General features: G+C 45.6%; 1 protein-coding gene across 5 annotated transcripts in view; it reads right to left on the minus strand.

Annotated features, from left to right (window-relative positions):
* Positions 1-5,173: 5,173 nt before the first annotated feature.
* RGS19 (regulator of G protein signaling 19) overlaps positions 5,174-19,292 on the minus strand; it is a 96,354-nt gene continuing 82,235 nt past the window's right edge. For all 5 annotated transcript variants that reach the window (XM_073580856.1, XM_073580854.1, XM_073580855.1 and 2 more), the window contains 4 exons: positions 11,333-11,451; positions 11,121-11,195; positions 10,307-10,541; positions 5,174-6,393 (listed from right to left, as the gene is read on the minus strand). In XM_073580856.1, coding sequence (XP_073436957.1) covers positions 6,205-6,393; positions 10,307-10,541; positions 11,121-11,195; positions 11,333-11,421 — 588 coding nt within the window. In that variant the 5' untranslated portion in view covers positions 11,422-11,451 and the 3' untranslated portion in view covers positions 5,174-6,204. The remainder of the gene's footprint in view (positions 6,394-10,306; positions 10,542-11,120; positions 11,196-11,332; positions 11,452-19,292) is intronic.

The raw sequence follows: 19,292 nt of genomic DNA on the forward strand, positions 1-19,292 counted from the left end.
ACAAAATTACTGGCACCCTCAACGTATTTGGTTTCTCACACTTTGGACTATGTAACTGCAATCAATCGCTTCCTACAACCATCAACAAGTTTCTTACAACTCTCAACTGGAATTTTGGACCAATCTTCTTTTGCAAATGGCTCCAGGTCTCTCATAAATGAAGGCACCTTCTCCCAACGGCCATTTTAAGATCTCTCCACAGGTGTTCAAGGGGATGTAGCGCTGGCCACATCTGAACTCTCCAGCGCTTTGTTTCCATCCATTACTGTGTGCTTTTTGAAGTCTGTTTAGGGTCATTGTCCTGCTGCAACACCCATGACTTAGGACACAAACCCAGCTTTAACACTGGGCAGTATATTTTGACCCAAAATCCTTTGGTAATCATCAGATTTCATGATCCCAAAACATCTTTGACCCTCCACCCTATTTGACTGTAGGTGCTGTGTTCTTTTCTTTGTAGGCCTCATTCCGGTAAGTAGTAGAATGATGTGCTTTAGCAAAATGCTCTATCTTGGTCTCAACTGTCCATAAGACGCTTTCCCAGAAGGATTTTGAATTACTCATGTAAATCTTGGCAAACTGCAGTCTAGCTTTTTATGTCTCTGTGTCAGCAGTGGGGTCCTTCTGGGTCTCCTGCCATAGTGTTTCATTTCATTCAAATGTCGTCAGATAGTTCGCACTGACACTGATGCACCCTAAGCCAGCAAGACAGTTTGAATATCTTTGGAACTTGATTGGGGCTGATTATCCACCATCCGAACAATCCTGCTTTGCAACCTTTCATCAATTTTTCTTTGTGCTTCCACATCCAGGGAGATCAGCTACAGTGCCATGGGTTGTAAAGTTCTTGATTATGTTGCGCCCAGTGGACAAAGGAATATGAAGATCTCTGGAGATGGACTTGTAACCTTGACATTGTTGATATTGTCCAATAATTTTGGTTTTCAAGTCCTCAGACAGTTCTCTTTCTGTTCTTCATGCTTAGTGAGGCACACACAGACACACAATGCAAAGATTGTTTCTCATATTATCCACAGCTGTTACTTGCCACAGGCAAGTTTGAACAAGCATCACAAGCTTGAAACAAAGTTGTTTACTGATAATTTTGGAAAGGTGCCAACAATTTTGTCCTGTCCATTTTTGGGATTTAATGTGAAATTATGCACAATTTGCCTATTTTATTGTGTTGTTCCAATACACACAAAGGAAATAAACATGTGTATGACAAAAACATATGTAATTGCAGTAATTTTCTGGGAGAAATACTTCACTTTCTGGAACAATTTCAAGGGTGCCAATTTTCAAGGGTGCCAATCAGGGCTGTGAAGTGGGTGTCCATTTTGGAGGAGTCAGTATAAAATGCACAAACACCTAAAATATATAATAAATCGGGTTCAGGATGTGCTGTAAATGTTTTCATAATAACTTGGGAAAGTTATAAAATGTCCTATAAATGTCAGTTCCTGATCTAAGGATCTCGGCGTTTAGTTGAGATGAATCTTTATGTACATGCTCAATAGTAATGAAGGACTGTGGAGTCGGGAGTCAGGGAAATTGAGTCAGAGATTTGGCTTATTGACTCCTCAGGCCTGGTGCCAACACTTTAGTCCATGACTGTTTAAAATAATGGGGATCCTGGTCCAAATCTTGCACCGAGGTCCAACAGACTCGTTACCCCTACTGCGACCACATGATGGAAAAGAAAACGTAATTCACTAGACCATGTGTCCATCTTCTATTGAGCTGGGGTTTAGTTCTGCTGCTCCTGTGGCCATTATGGGTACATTCTGACTACTCAGCGCCATATACAACAAGCTGGCAGGTTCTGCATGATCCGACACCTTGTTACCAGCAGGATCTCTTCAGCAATTTATGCTAGAGTAACTCTCCTGTGGGATCGGACCAGACTTTGCTCCCCTCATGCATTATTTGGTAGGTACTCCCTACATAATAATCACTTTATTACCCAAACTCCCGCCCTGACAAGGGCAGTCCACAGCTAGCCCTATGCTAAACATGCCCTGCACTTTCCTTCACCAGGAATCCCAACACGTTTCTTCCAAGCAGATTCATCAGTCATAAAGATAAAGTGCTACAGTGCTAATACTGGAGGGTCATGTAATCCTTCTACTCTCTATGCTGTTTGGGGATAGATGACTGCTAGCCCCATAGGGACTGACAGGGTATTGTCATCCCCACGCTTCAAATCGGCGATCCATTCTGTGACTCAGGATTCCTAGTTTCCTGTTCATCATTTGTGGTGAGATTGTTCCTTTTTTCACCAATTTTATACCCTTCTACATTGTGGTATTATCAATGCGTTAGATTTATATGTGCAACCTTGGTTATGGTGTTGGATGATACATAAATGTACCCAGAACACTGTGCCATGGAACACATTGATTCCACTCCAGTTACCGTTTGAGTGGTTTTGTCTTGTATCCCAAGGGATTGTGTCGGCCTCAGATCTTATTGGATATTTCACTGAGGCTGGGACACACTATCTTGTTTTATTCACTGAGGGTTACAACACTTTGTGTTTCTACTACTTTAAAAGTTGTTTTAATTCTCACCTTTGCTATAACTCATACATACATACGCTCCGGTCCTGACTCAGAAACCAGCGAATTTGCTGCAGTGCGCGCGCTGGGGGGATTCAGAAGTCTGCAGTCACACACACTGACTGCAGACTTATCAGTTTGGACCGGACAACACTTTTAACACAAAATAATCAGTGTTATTCACTTCTCATGTCAGTGGTGTTGTTTTGACTGATGACCAGCAGAAGGTGCTATAACACTGGGAATATATAAAGTATATATATATATATATATATGCAAATTGCCTCTTCTGAAAGAAAGAGGACTTTTACTCTACAGCGCCACCTATTGGTAGTAGCGATCCTACAAGTCACAATCAACCCTTTAACGAGTCTTGTAGTGTGACTTAGGATACAAGCCAAATCAGAATCTCAATTTGCAGACACGGTGTTTCGAGCTGTTGGCTCTCGTCAGTGCAAAGTATGAGATCTGATTTGGCTAGGTGAGAGGCTCTGGACTAGGGTCTAAGAAGTATAGTATTTTTAGATCTATTAGATGGATGTTTCTATGGTCTCTGAAGTACAATTATCAGCATTTCATAAGTTTTTACACTTTTGACAAATACATCAACTTTATGGAAAGACTCAATGTTTACAATGTTGTCTCATATCTCCAGACATCTGCCTTTGGATATGAGATTCTGGACCAGATCGTGACTGATGACCGCCCGTTCTTGTCTAATCAGTGCTTGGAGTTTATCACAAATTCTGGGTTTTGTTTGCTGTGTAACTTTTTGAGGATCAATCACAAGTTCTCCATGGGATTGACATCTGGGGACTTTCCTGGCTATGAACCCAAAATGTCTGTGTTTTGTTCACTTAGTTATCACTTTTTCCTTGTGACATGGTCTCCATCCTGATGGAAAAAGCATTGTTCATCACCAAATTGCTCCTGGATGGTCGGGAGAAGTGGCTCTTGGGGGATGTTAGTTCTCATTCTTCATTCACTACCGTGTTCTTAGGTAAAATTGTGAGTGTGCCCCCTCCATGGATGAGAAGCCCCCACACATGAGTGGTCCCAGGATGCTCTACTGTTGGCATCACACAGGACTCATGGTAGCGCTCCCCTTTTCTTCTTCAGATAATCATTCTTACAGATGTTCTAAATAGTCTTAAGGGGCTTCATCAGAGAAAATAACTTTGCAGGAGGTAAATAGATTGGACTGCTGAGAATGGGGGGAGAGACAGTTATTTTTTTCTGATGAAGCCCCTTTAGACTATTTTGTGCATCTGGTAGAATGATTGTCTGGAAAAGTACAGGTGAGCACTACCATGAGTCCTGTGTGATGCCAACAGTAGAGCATCCTAATAACACTTGTGTGGGGGCTTCTCATCCATGGAGGGGGCGCACTCACAATTTTGCCATGAATAAAGAATGAGATCTAACATCCCCCAAGAGCCACTTCTCCTGACCATCCAGGAGCAATTTGGGGATGAACAATGCTTTTTCCACCATGATGGAGACCATGTCACAAGGCAAAAGGGATAACTAAGTGGCTCGGTGAATAAAACATTGACATTTTGTATCCATGGCCAGGGAACTCCCCAGATCTCAATCCCATTGAGAACCTGTGGACGATCCTCAAAAAGCGAAAGGACGACCAAAACCACAGAAATGATGAACAGACAAGAATGGGCGGTCATCAGCCAGGATTTGGCCCAGAAGCTGATATCCAGCTGCCATGGTGAAGGGCAGAAGTCTTGAAAACCAAGGGACAACACAGTAAATATTGAGTTTTTGCCGCAACTGACAATTAAAGTTTATAAACTTATGAAATGCTGATAATTGTATTTCAGTAACAATAGAATAAATTGACTAAAAGATCTTGAAACAGCAAATTGTGAAAGCCAAAATTTGTGTCAGTCGGTAAATGACTGTATATGGCTGACCAGCAGAGGGAGCTATAACATTATTATTCACCAAATTCGGCTCGATCTCGAGCCATGGTCACACGTGATGGATGAACGGACCTGTAGGAAGATCCATCTTGTGCAAGCCTAGCTAGGGCCACCAGGGTCGTCCCTGCTGTTACCTTGACTGTGTCAAGTATCGGGTTCCTGGTCTTCCTCTTCCTCCTTCTATTCTTCCCACCACAATGTCCTTCACCAGTGATTGCTCTTTTCGTATAATGTGTCCAAAGTAGACAAGTCATAGTTTGGAGATCATTATTTCGAGTGACATATCTGGCATGATTTGTTCCAAGATTGATTTGTTTGTTCTTTTTGCCATCCATATTGGTAAAATTCATATTGCTGAGCAGCATAGGCAGGTAGAACTTTGGGAAAGATACATATTGATAACCAGCAGAGTATAGAATAGGGAATATATAGATGACCAGGGTGCTATAACATAAGCAATATATATTTCTGACCAGCAGAGGCCACTATAACATAGTGAATATATATTGCTGACCAGCAGAGGGAGCTGTAATACAAAGAATGTAAGCAGCATGGCGCAGACCAGACAGGCTGCAGTTTCCTTGTGTGTGTTGCTGTCCTGTCGCGCACCAGCAGAGGGCGTGATCAGACGAGGCAGCGTCTTTTTCTCCAGGATTACACATAAAAGCCACACCATTTTATATAGATATAATATATATATTTGCACATATATATATTTTTATAAAAAGTCTGTTAAAATTTCCATGGAGGTGTTGAAAGAAAAGTAACACTGTTAGACGGTGACATCACATCTGCTTGAGGAGTGCTGGAGTATTTGGTAGCTTCAGGAAGTTTTGGCAAGCAGGAGGGATGGGGGGGTAACAAAACCCCCTCCCCAAACCTGATATAAACCCCATTAATGAATATTCCATAAGGAGGCAGATTATGGTACCGATCCTTGAACGACGTCTTTGCGCAAAGTCTGTCTGTAATAGGGCTTCATTGTTTCCACACTGTAAACAGGCGCCCCCTCCCCCCTTGCATGTTGGCAAATTGTGTAGTATAATGTATATGTATCCAAAGCCGGAGAATGTTGCCCACCCTCCCCTAATATCAACCAGATTAACCTAACGCCCACTCCCCGACACTCAGAAATGTAAAATCAAACCTCGTAGGAATCCCCAATAGTTGAGTAAAATCGTACCTCCCCCTCTAATATGTCTCTGCCATTGTAGACACTGAACAAGGAGGGGATGCCGGAGCAGTTTCCGATCTCTATTCCTTCCAGTACTGAACTGCAAAGCTGGGAAGTCATAAAACACACCACCCTCCCCTCCAATCTCCCATACCTAGCCCTATCCACCACGAAAGGCAATATGAAATATTGGGGACCCCTCTCAAGACCCCCCTGGGGAGTTCAGTAGTATTTCAGTCCTGAGGTAAGTTCCCCCCATACAGTACCTAACACCCCTTTCTCTTCCTGCGAACAGAGGGGCGGTGGGAGGTCAGGAGAGGCGTGAGGTGAAGGCGGCGTTCATATCTCTCCAAGCTGCGGAAGCTGAGGCCTCGTGCCGTTCCGCATTCTGAGGCAGGATGGAGCTCGTAAAGTGACTGGAGGAACAGAGGACCTGCACCATCTGTCCCGGTAATGGCCCCTTCTTGCTCCCAACAGCTTGTATAAAATGTGCGTTTGGATCTGTCTCTGCAGCCCCTGGAGCGGTTCCAACCTACGACTCCGAACTGGAGCGTGAAATGTTCTGCAGGAGGGATTTGTAAATGCCCGAATTAAGGAATCGTGGGTAAGAGTCTCTGTGCATCAGGGTGTAAATCTGCAACTGAGCGTCATCAAACGTGTGAGAGGAGGGCTCCTGCATCCGTCGGTTGATCACTTCTCTAACCCGAGAATCTAGACTGACCTGTAGGGGGTGAAAAAGAGCAAGTCAGCACAACACAATACACAAAAACATCAGAGAGCAGTATCATAGTGCTTATATACACTGCTCAGAAAAATAAGGGGAACACTCTAATAACAAATGCTAGATCTCAATGACTGAAATATTCTCACTGAATACTTTGTTCTGTACAAAGTTGAATGTGCTGACAACAAAATCACACAAAAATCATCAATGGAAATCAAATTTATTAACCAATGGAGGCCTGGATTTGGACTCACACACAAAATTAAAGTGGAATGTAATGTCCTTAAAACAAGTCAAAATGATGCTCAGTAGTGTGTGTGACCTCCTCGTGCCTGTATGACCCCCCTACTGTACAACGCCTGGGAATGCTTCTGATGAGGCGGCGGATGGTGTCCTGAGGGATCTCTTCCAAGACCTGGACTAAAGCATCCGCCAACTCCTGGACAGTCTGTGGTGCAACGTGACGTTGGTGGATGGAGCGAGACATGATGTCCCAGATGTGCTCAATCGGATTCAGGTCAGGGGAATGGGCGGGCCAGTCCATAGCTTCAATGCCTTCATCTTTCAGGAACTGCTGACACACTCCAGCCACATGAGGTCTGGCATTGTCCTGCATTAGGAGGAACCCAGGGCCAACCGCACCAGCATATGGTCTCACAAGGGGTCTGAGGATCTCATCTCGGTACATAATGGCAGTAAGACTACCTCTGACGAGCACATGAAGGGCTGTGCAGCCCTCCAAAGAAATGCCACCCCACACCATTACTGACTCACTGCCAAACCAGTCATGCTGAAGGATGTTGCAGGCTGCAGATCGCTCTCCACGGCATCTCCAGACTCTGTCACGTGTGTCACATATGCTCAGTGTGAACCTGCTTTCATCTGTGAACAGCACAGGGTGCCAGTGGTGAATTTGCCAATCCTGGTGTTCTGTGGCGAATGCCAAGCGTCCTGCACGGTGTTGGGCTGTGAGCACAACCCCCATCTGTGGACGTCGGGCCCTCAGACCATCCTCATGGAGTCAGTTTCTAACTGTTTGTGCAGAAACATGCACATTTGTGGCCTGCTGGAGGTCATTTTGCGGGGCTCTGGCAGTGCTCATCCTGTTCCTCCTTGCACAAAGGCAGAGGTAGCGGTCCTGCTGCTGGGTTGTTGCCCTCCTACGGCCCCCTCCACGTCTCCTTGTGTACTGGCCTGTCTCCTTGTAGCGGCTCCAGCCTCTGGACACTACTCTGACAGACAGCAAACCTTCTTGCCACAGCTCGCATTGATGTGCCATCCTGGATGAGCTGCACTACCTGAGCCACTTGTGTGGGTTGTAGAGTCCGTCTCATGCTACCACGAGTGTGAAAGCACAACCAACATTCAAAAGTGACCAAAACATCAGCCAAAAAGCATTGGTACTGAGATGTGGTCTTGTGGTCCCCACCTGCAGAACCACTCCTTTATTGAGGGTGTCTTGATAATTGCCAATAATTTCAATCTGTTGTCTATTCCATTTGCACAACAGCATGTGAAATTTATTGTCAATCAGTTTGATTTCACAGAAATTTGATTTACTTGGAGTTATATTCTGTTGTTTAAATGTTCCCTTTATTTTTTTGAGCAGTGTACTTGTTCATAGGGACAGGATTATAGTAGTCATATTCTTGTACATTGGGGGCAGTATTATTGTAGTTATATTCTTGTACATATGGGACAGTATTATAATAATATTCTTGTACATAGGAGGCAATATTATAGTAGTTATATTCTTGTACATAGAGGGCAGTATTATAGTAGTTATATTCTTATACCTAGGAGGCAGTATTATAGTAGTTATATTCTTGTACATAGGGGGCAGTAATATAGTAGTTATATTCTTGTACATAGGGGGCACTAATATAGTAGTTATATTCTTGTACATAGGGGCAGTATTATACTAGTTATATTCTTGTACATAGGATGCAGTATTATAGTAGATAATTGTACATAGGATGCAGTATTATATTAGTTATATTCTTGTTCATAGAGGGCAGTAATATACCGTAGTAGTTATATTCTGGCACATAGGAGCAGTATTATAGTAGTTATATTCTTATACATATAGGGCAGTATTATAGTAGTTATATTATTGTACACAGGGGGCAGTATTATAGTAGTTGTATTCTTGTACATAGCAGGCAGTATTATAGTAGTTATATTCCTGTACATAGGGGCAGTATTATAATAGGTATATTATTGTACATACGGAGCAGTATTATAGTAGTTATATTCTTTTACATAGGGGGCAGTATTATAGTAGTTATATTCTTGTACATAGGGGGCAGTATTATAGTAGTTATATTCTTGTACATAGGGGAAGTATTATAGTAGTTATATTCTTGTACATAGGGAGCAGTATTATAGTAGTTATATTCTTGTACATAGGGGCAGTATTATAGTAGTTATATTCTTGTACATAGGGGGCAGTATTATAGTAGTTATATTCTTGTACATAAAGGCAGTATTATAGTAGTCATATTCTTGTATGCAAAGGGTCAGTATAAGACAAGGGCTACACGGCAACATATGACTTGCTGTCGTAGAACTACAGTATCTTAGAGCTCGTTGCAATATATAATACTGCTAAGCTACAGGTAAGTTGCTAAAGGCCATCCATATTTAAGTACACCTTGAGGTGGTTGAATTACTTTTGGATCAAAAAATGTCAACTAAGCACCTTAAGTTTTTAAAGTTTACAGCAATATTGGAGTTCATGTGCTCTTTAATCGCAATGTGCAAATGTACAGTGCGTGTTAAGGTTTGTATATTGACCACATAGCATATTCGTGCATCTATACGTTCATTTAGTAAAATATTTCCTTTTAAAAAAGGCAGAAAATAAACCTGTTACAGTCAATCTGTGTCTAGTGAATTATAAGCAGTTAGTTAAATGGCCACAAGAGGGCGGAAGAGACTGCCAATTCCATTCCCCTGATCGATCTAACTATGGCAAACCCAAGGACGAGCCGTTCCTTTCACTGGTCGATGTTTTCTAGGCTTTGTAATGATTCATGAACCTGAATAACAAACAGCTCAATGTGGAACGAGGAAAAAAAAAAACAGGAAAGAGATGTGTCCCCAAACAACTCTGCTGTATTGTCACTGCAGTACCCGAGCATACACCCGCCGAAGACACAATGTACTCTGCCTGCGATTTGAATCCATATTCAGACGTAATATGCAAATGTTTACAACTGCATATTATTATTATACTTTACTATCTGCTGACGCTTCATAACGAGCTATTTCGCATCAAAGAGGTATTCTCATCTCCAAGATCTTATCTCAATATGTAGTAGGTGTAGTAATAATAATATTAGCAAATACCTCCAATTAGAAATATAGGACAGTTCTTCTGATTTGCTGTGTCACTTACCCCATGTGCAGGGCATTGCAGTAGCTGATGTATCCATGGTAATAACCACTAACAACTAACTGTCACTGTATAAGCGGACGTAACCATGGATACCTAAGCTACTGCAATGCCCTGCACATGGAGTAAGTGACACAGCTAATCAGAAGAATTATACTACATTTCTAATAGGAGGCAATTAATATTATTATTACTTCACCTACTACATATTAGGATAGGATCTTGGAGATGGGAATAGCCCTTTAAGTATGAAGCTACTTTTGGCTACAAAAAAAGGGGACAAACCCTTTTATGTTATCTTTTAATGTTTGTTCACATTTGCTTCTTTCCTTCTTTTGCATTGACCTGGATTAAATAATGTGTTATACTCCAGTCACATCCAGAGCTGCAGTGCAGGCGCAACTGGCTGCACTTTGGATTCTGTCAGCCTGAGTGCAGCTTTGGTTGTGAATGGAGTACAGGTCATGATCAGTCCATGGAGCTTCCTTCTCAGACAGTAGAGAGAGCTGGTACCTCTTTTGGTGACAGGATGGAGATATAATCCTCGTAGATGGTGCGTGCCTTCTCCTCGGTGCTGTGCTTACTGTTGTCCTTCTTCAGCTCCTCACACGCCAGCCAGAACAGCATGTTCTCCTCACTGTACTCTGTGCGGAGAAACTCCCGAAACACGTTGCGACCGGCCGGGTTCTTCATCAGCTTCTCGAATGAATGACCCCAGCTGTGCACCTCTTCTGAGGACGGTTTTGAGCTTTAAAATGAAGACATTTAAGACAAATCATCAGCTATCAGTAGTCACCTGACCACAATTGCCTTACAGGTCCAAGCTTAAGGCTGTGTGCACACGCTGCGGATTAGGTGCGGATTCATCCGCGCGGATTTTGTAAAATCCGCAGGTGAAACCGCAGGTCAAAATACCTGCGGTTTTACCTGCGGATTGCTCTGCGGTTTTTCATCTCCTCAATGGAGGAGATGGCAAACCGCAGGAGAATCCGCAGAAAGAATTGACATGTCAATTCTTTCTGCGGATTGAAAACCGCAGATAATCCGCGCGGAAAATTCCGCACCGTCTGCACTGCGGTTTTTGATTCCCATAGGGAATCATTGTACTGTACACCGCAGCAGAAACTGCTGCGGGTCCGCAGCGGCCAAAACCGCTGCGGAACCGCAGCAAAATCCGCAGCGTGTGCACACAGCCTAAATCCTCTGTGCTGCTTGAGAACCCCGCTCCTTACACTACAAATCTGCAGCCTCTTTTCCCCTCTGGTGATTATGGCCTGTCCTCCACTATGTGACGCTCCATCTGTAACCTCTTCTCTGTCCAACTTACCAGACCTCGCAGTGCGATACCGGCTCCAGTTTGGTGTCTCGGGATAATCTCCTGCGTCTGTTGCGATCTTCATTCCTATAAAGGAAGAGGAATTAGCATCCCTTAGACACGTCTGGTCACGGAGGGCAGAAAGGCCACTACGGAGTTAATAGTCAGTATATGGGACACAGAAGAAAGTGGAAAGAGGTGACAACACCGACACCGTCACTCACCAGGAACAGCTGCAGCAGCAACACCAGCACAGGCAGCAGGGATTGGACCGGTGGTTCCGGGTGGGCTGCTTCCTGTCATATCGTGACATGGGAGACTCGCTGGGGTCAGGCCCTGTGTACTGAGGGAGAGAATCAACACTAGCGGGAACCCCACCATTGCTGTGTACCCCATGTGTCCAAGTGTTATTGTCCGGAACCCCAGGTTTCAGCGTTGCTGTTCTGTACACCCAGTGTCACTCCCAAATGTCAGTGTTATTATCCTGTCTCCCCAAGTATCAGTGTTATCCTGCACCTCAAGTGTCAGTGTCCTGTCCCCCAAGTGTCACTGTCATTGTCCTGTTCGCCAAGTGTCAGTGTCATTATCCTGTACCCCAAGTGTCAGTGTCATTGTCCTGTACCCCAAGTGTCAGTGTCTTTATCCTGTACCCCAAGTGTCAGTGTCTTTATCCTGTACCCCAAGTGTCAGTGTCATTATCCTGTACCCCAAGTGTCAGTGTCATTATCCTGTACCCCAAGTATCAGTGTCATTGTCCTGTACCCCAAGTGTCATTATCCTGTATCCCAAGTGTCAGGTCATTGTCATGTACCCCAAGAATTAGTGTCATTGTCCTGTACCCCAAGTGTCAAGTGTAATTATCCTGCACCCCAAGTGTCAGTGTCATTGTCATGTACCCAAGTGTCAGTGTCCTGTACCCCAAGTGCCAGTGTCATTGTCCTGTACCCCAAGTGTCATTGTCCTGTACCCCAAGTGCCAGTGTCATTATCCTGTACCCCAAGTGTCAGTGTCCTGTACCCCAAGTGCCAGTGTGATTGTCCTGTACCCCAAGTGTCATTGCCCTGTACCCCAAGTGTCAGTGTCTTTATCCTGTACCCCAAGTGCCAGTGTCATTGTCCTGTACCCCAAGTGTCAAGTGTAATTATCCTGTACCCCAAGTGTCAGTGTGTCATTGTCCTGTACCCCAAGTGTCATTGTCCTGTACCCCAAGTGTCAGTGTCATTGTCCTGTACCCAAGTGTCAGTGTCATTGTCCTGCACCCCAAGTGCCAGTGTCATTGTCCTGTACCCCAAGTGTCAGTGTCATTATCCTGTACCCCAAGAATTAGTGTCATTGTCCTGTACCCCAAGTGCCAGTGTCATTGTCCTGTACCCAAGTGTCAGTGTCATTATCCTGTACCCCAAGAATTAGTGTCATTGTCCTTTACCCAAGTGTCAGTGTCATTCTTCGGTATAAAACAGAGAAATAACAAGCATTATCTGTGTGACAGTCTGACCCCAATAAGACCCGACTACACCTTAGCCCCCTGTGGTAAGACGTGATCTTTAGCGAGACAATAAATCACAGAACGTGTGGATTCTGGGCTATGACACGAAGTTCTTAGAAATCCCTCCCCAGATATTGGGCACAATACCCCTTTGTCTATATGTGTCCTCCATTCACAGAAAGTGTGAAACAACCTCCACTTCACTCCAGAATTTGATGCCAAACTGTGCAATGACTTTCCATCTAGAAGTCCAAGAAATATCCAAAGTTTTCAGCTTTCCGTTATCCTGACATCAGGGCCAGCAACCAGCATCAAAAAGAAAGCGCAGGGCCAATGATGAAGCCCCTCTAAGCTGTGGGCCCCCCGGCTGTCCCTACTTAGGGCTGCCCATGGTGGATGCCTTACCGTAGAGCCACAGTACAAACACCGGCTGCTCATCCTTCTCGTAAGACACCGGCAACGTCGGCCTTTTTATCGTCCCCTATGAAAATTTCAAGCTAATCTATGCAAATCACCCAAATGGTGCACGTGACCCACAAGTTTCCAAGTCAAATCTTTACCTAGTAATGCCTATAAAATTACAGGCAAAAACATGGTGCCCCATGGGACAGCTCCCTGTAAGTGGCAACAGATAAGCCTCGACCCTCGGTGAACATTCCCCTAAGCCCTGACTCCTAAGAAACAGTCAGGAGTCACAGGGGCGGAGCTTACTTTTCCAAGCCACCTGCAAGAAAGTAATGGTGGCAACTGGCAGATTTGACATGACCTGTCCGATTCTCCAATTACATCTTCCACTAAGAGCTGCAATAAAAATCCAGAACACGGAACAGGATGACGCATTAGCTTAAAATGGACGAAAAGGAACCCAACAGAAACACATCTGATTGGTCGTCGCCTCATGTCCGCTACTGGCGTTACCCGTCACGCTGCCAACCCTGGATTGGAAACTTATCTTTGTGAACCCAGACCACTAATAGCAAGAGGAACTTGCACAGCTTCCTCTTACAGAAAAAAAAAAAGTTAACCCATTTTTAGGTTTTCTGCTATTCTAAATTTTGCATCATTTAACACTTTAAGAGGTAGGTGCCCTTTAAAGAGGGGCATCGACAGGGTGCACACCGTGGGTGGATATGACAGCGCCACCCAATCCAGACAGGCGTCTTATGGAGGCCACTGTATCAAGCACACCCGCCTCGTGATGGAAAAGTTTGGCTGCGGGGCACAGAAGGAAGTTGGGAGAAATATTGGTGGTGTGGGAGGAATACATTGGATGGTCTCGGTTTGGGTATAATGAGTCTGATAATCGGGTCATGTTCACACAGTGCAGAAATAATTCACTGATCAGATTGTCCTCCCTTATCAGATGAAGCAGAGCTGGGTTAGTCAGGGCTCGCCATGTCATACAGCTCACAGTAGTCCCTCATCCCGAGCTGTGACGTTTTCCCGGACAAGTTGTGAGACGCCATAAGACATCATTAGATGCGATGTGGCAATGCAGTACCAACATCTCAACGGCCTGCACCAAATGGCAAACTCACCTCAGCTATACTATTGCAGATATAAATGCGCAACATAGGCGGAACAAGAAAATGTAACAGCCCAAGCTGATAAGAGGAAGCCCCTGAAAAACAGCGCCGACAACTTCCCCCAAATTTCCACCCCCTCGCTGCAGACTTGTGAACCAGAGACTGGCTCTATAGCCGTTCACTAGAAAAAACCTACAAGGTATTACTGCACTGGGGTTTGGCAGATGAAGCAGTGCAGAGTCGGGCAAGGGCAGCAGAGCAGAGTTGGGCAGGTGTAGCAGAACTGCGTTGGGCAGGTGTAGCAGAACCGAGTTGGGCAGGGTTATGTGTAGCAGAGTCAGGCAGGGGCAGAGTTGGGTAAGGGCAGGAGTGTAGAGTGGGGCAGGGGCAGCAGAACAGAGTGGGGCAGGGGGATCAGAACAGAGTGGGGCAGGGGGATCAGAACCAAGTTGGGCAGGGTTAGGTGTAGCAGAGTCGAGGAGGGGCAGCAGAACCGAGTTGGGCAGAGTTAGGTGTAGCAGAGCCTAGCAGGGGCAGCAGAGCAGAGTCGGGCAGGGGCAGCTGGGGTGAAATTGGTATTTGGCACAGTGTGTTATTTTATGTGTTCCATGTCTTTCTACTTGGACTGACAATATAAATGCTGCAGTATCATTACTCACAGTCAATATAATGCCCAAACAATGTAGTGCTAAGACATATCAAACACGTAGCGGAGCTGAATTTGTCAGATGCAACAGAATGGTCATATTCAGCACAACTCATATCAAGATATCACCGTGTCATCTGCAGTTTTCCATAGGTGTATAAAGTTATTACAAAGCAATATATTGTAGTCCCACGGAATTAACTGACAAACCCAACAATGCTACATCTGCATATAACAAATGTAGCACTGCTACATCTGCATGTAATCAATTTCCCTGACTCCCAACTTCAGACTCCGCAGCACCGGTCAGTGCAGCACAGATTCATCTCCATTATGACTCCACAGCACTGGTCACTACTGAGCATGTACATAATGTGCAGCACAGATTCATCTCCATTATGACCCCATAGCACCGGTCACTACTGAGCATGTACATAATGTGCAGCACAGATTCATCTCCACTCCGACCCCACAGCACCGATCACTACTGAGCATGTACATAAAGTGCAGCACAGATTCATCTCCATTATGACCCCACAGCACCGGTCACTACTGAGCAGGTACATAAAGTGCAGCACAGATTCATCTCCATTATGACTCCACAGCACTGGTCACTACTGAGCATGTACATAAAGTGCAGCACAGATTCATCTCCATTATGACCCCACAGCACCGGTCACTACTGAGCATGTACATAAAGTGCAGCACAGATTCATCTCCATTATGACCCCACAGCACCGGTCACTACTGAGCATGTGCATAAAGTGCAGCACAGATTCATCTCCACTCCGACCCCACAGCACCGGTCACTACTGAGCATGTACATAAAGTGCAGCACAGATTCATCTCCATTATGACTCCACAGCACTGGTCACTACTGAGCATGTACATAAAGTGCAGCACAGATTCATCTCCATTATGACCCCACAGCACCGGTCACTACTGAACATGTACATAAAGTGCAGCACAGATTCATCTCCACTCCGACCCCACAGCATCGGTCACTACTGAGCATGTACATAAAGTGCAGCACAGATTCATCTCCACTCCGACCCCACAGCACCGGTGACTACTGAGCATGTACATAAAGTGCAGCACAGATTCATCTCCACTCTGACCCCACAGCAACGGTCACTACTGAGCATGTGCATAAAGTGCAGCACAGATTCATCTCCACTCCAATATCACAGCACTGGTCACTACTGAGCATGTACATAAAGTGCAGCACAGATTCATCTCCATTATGACCCCACAGCACCGGTCACTACTGAGCATGTACATAAAGTGCAGCACAGATTCATCTCCACTCCGACCACACAGCATCGGCCACTACTGAACATGTACATAAAGTGCAGCACAGATTCATCTCCACTCTGACCCCACAGTATCGGTCACTACTGAGCATGTACATAAAGTGCAGCACAGATTCATCTCCACTCCGACCCCACAGCACCGGTGACTACTGAGCATGTACATAAAGTGCAGCACAGATTCATCTCCACTCCGACCACACAGCATCGGCCACTACTGAACATGTACATAAAGTGCAGCACAGATTCATCTCCACTCCGACCCCACAGCACCGGTGACTACTGAGCATGTACATAAAGTGCAGCACAGATTCATCTCCACTCCGACCCCACAGCACCGGTCACTACTGAGCATGTGCATAAAGTGCAGCATAGATTCATCTCCACTCTGACCCCACAGCACCGGTCACTACTGAGCATGTACATAAAGTGCAGCACAGATTCATCTCCACTGCGACTCCACAGCACCGGTCACTACTGAGCATGTGCATAAAGTGCAGCACAGATTCATCTCCATTATAACCCCACAGCACCGGTCACTACTGAGCATGTACATAAAGTGCAGCACAGATTCATCTCCACTGCGACTCCACAGCCCGGTCACTACTGAGCATGTGCATAAAGTGCAGCACAGATTCATCTCCATTATGACCCCACAGCACCGGTCACTACTGAGCATGTACATAAAGTGCAGCACAGATTCATCTCCACTCCGACCCCACAGCACCGGTCACTACTGAGCATGTACATAAAGTGCAGCACAGATTCATCTCCACTCCGACCCCACAGCACTGGTCACTACTGAGCATGTACATAAAGTGCAGCACAGATTCATCTCCACTCTGACTCCACAGCACCAGTCACTACTAAGCATGTACATAAAGTGCAGCACAGATTCATCTCCACTCCGACCCCACAGCACCGGTCACTACTGAGCATGTACATAAAGTGCAGCACAGATTCATCTCCACTCCGACCCCACAGCACCGGTCACTACTGAGTATGTACATAAAGTGCAGCATAGATTCATCTCCACTCCGACCCCACAGCACCAGTCACTACTGAGCATGTACATAAAGTGCAGCACAGATTCATCTCCACTCCGACCCCACAGCACCGGTCACTACTGAGCATGTACATAAAGTGCAGCACAGATTCATCTCCACTCCGACCCCACAGCATCGGTCACTACTGAGCATGTACATAAAGTGCAGCACAGATTCATCTCCACTGCGACTCCACAGCACCGGTCACTACTGAGCATGTGCATAAAGTGCAGCACAGATTCATCTCCATTATGACCCCACAGCACCGGTCACTACTGAGCATGTACATAAAGTGCAGCACAGATTCATCTCCACTCCGACCTCACAGCACCGGTCACTACTGAGCATGTACATAAAGTGCAGCACAGATTCATCTCCATTATGACCCCACAGCACTGGTCACTACTGATCATGTACATAAAGTGCAGCACAGATTCATCTCTATTACTACTCCACAGCATCAGTCACTACTGAGAATGTTCATAAAGTGCAGCACAGATTCATCTCCACTCCGACCCCACAGCAGCGGTCACTACTGAGCATGTACATAAAGTGCAGCACAGATTCATCTCCACTCCGACCCCACAGCACCGGTCACTACTGAGCATGTACATAAAGTGCAGCACAGATTCATCTCCACTCCGACCCCACAGCATCGGTCACTACTGAGCATGTACATAAAGTGCAGCACAGATTCATCTCCACTCTGACTCCACAGCACCAGTCACTACTGAGCATGTACATAAAGTGCAGCAAAGATTCATCTCCACTCCGACCCCACAGCACCGGTCACTACTGAGCATGTACATAAAGTGCAGCACAGATTCATCTCCACTCCGACCCCACAGCACCGGTCACTACTGATCATGTACATAAAGTGCAGCACAGATTCATCTCCATTATGACCCCACAGCATCGGACACTACTGAGCATGTACATAAAGTGCAGCACAGATTCATCTCCACTCCGACCCCACAGCACCGGTCACTACTGATCATGTACATAAAGTGCAGCATAGATTCATCTCCATTATGACCCCACAGCACCGGTCACTACTGAGCATGTACATACAGTGCAGCACAGATTCATCTCCACTCCGACCCCACAGCATCGGTCACTGCTGAGCATGTACATAAAGTGCAGCACAGATTCATCTCCACTCCGACCCCATAGCATCGGTCACTACTGAGCATGTACATAAACTGCAGCACAGATTCATCTCCACTCCGACCCCACAGCACCGGTCACTACTGAGCATGTACATAAAGTACAGCACAGATTCATCTCCACTCCGACCCCACAGCACCGGTCACTACTGAGCATGTACATAAAGTGCAGCATAGATTCATCTCCACTCCGACCCCACAGCACCGGTCACTACTGAGCATGTACATAAAGTGCAGCACAGATTCATCTCCACTCCGACCCCACAGCACCGGACACTACTGAGCATGTACATAAAGTGCAGAACAGATTCATCTCCACTCCGACCCCACAGCACCGGTCACTACTGAGCATGTGCATAAAGAGCAGCACAGATTCATCTCCACTCCGACCCCACAGCACCGGTCACTACTGATCATGTACATAAAGTGCAGCATAGATTCATCTCCATTATGACCCCACAGCACCGGTCACTACTGAGCATGTACATAAAGTGCAGCACAGATTCATCTCCATTATGACTCCACAGCACCGGTCACTACTGAGCATGTACATAAAGTGCAGCACAGATTCATCTCCACTCCGACCCCACAGTATCGGTCACTACTGAGCATGTACATAAAGTGCAGCACAGATTAATCTCCATTATGACCCCACAACACCGGTCACTACTGAGCATGTACATAAAGTGCAGCACAGATTCATCTCCATTATGACCCCACAACACCGGTCACTACTGAGCATGTACATAAAGTGCAGCACAGATTCATCTCCACTCCGACCACACAGCATCGGCCACTACTGAGCATGTACATAAAGTGCAGCACAGATTCATCTCCATTATGACCCCACAGCACCGGTCACTACTGAGCATGTACATAAAGTGCAGCACAGATTCATCTCCACTCTGACCCCACAGTATCGGTCACTACTGAGCATGTAGATAAAGTGCAGCACAGATTCATCTCCATTATGACTCCACAGCACCGGTCACTACTGAACATGT

This window comes from Dendrobates tinctorius, unplaced genomic scaffold, assembly GCF_039654945.1.
Source record: "Dendrobates tinctorius isolate UK_male_01 unplaced genomic scaffold, ASM3965494v1 ptg000065l, whole genome shotgun sequence".
In the NCBI taxonomy this organism is placed as follows: domain Eukaryota; kingdom Metazoa; phylum Chordata; class Amphibia; order Anura; family Dendrobatidae; genus Dendrobates; species Dendrobates tinctorius.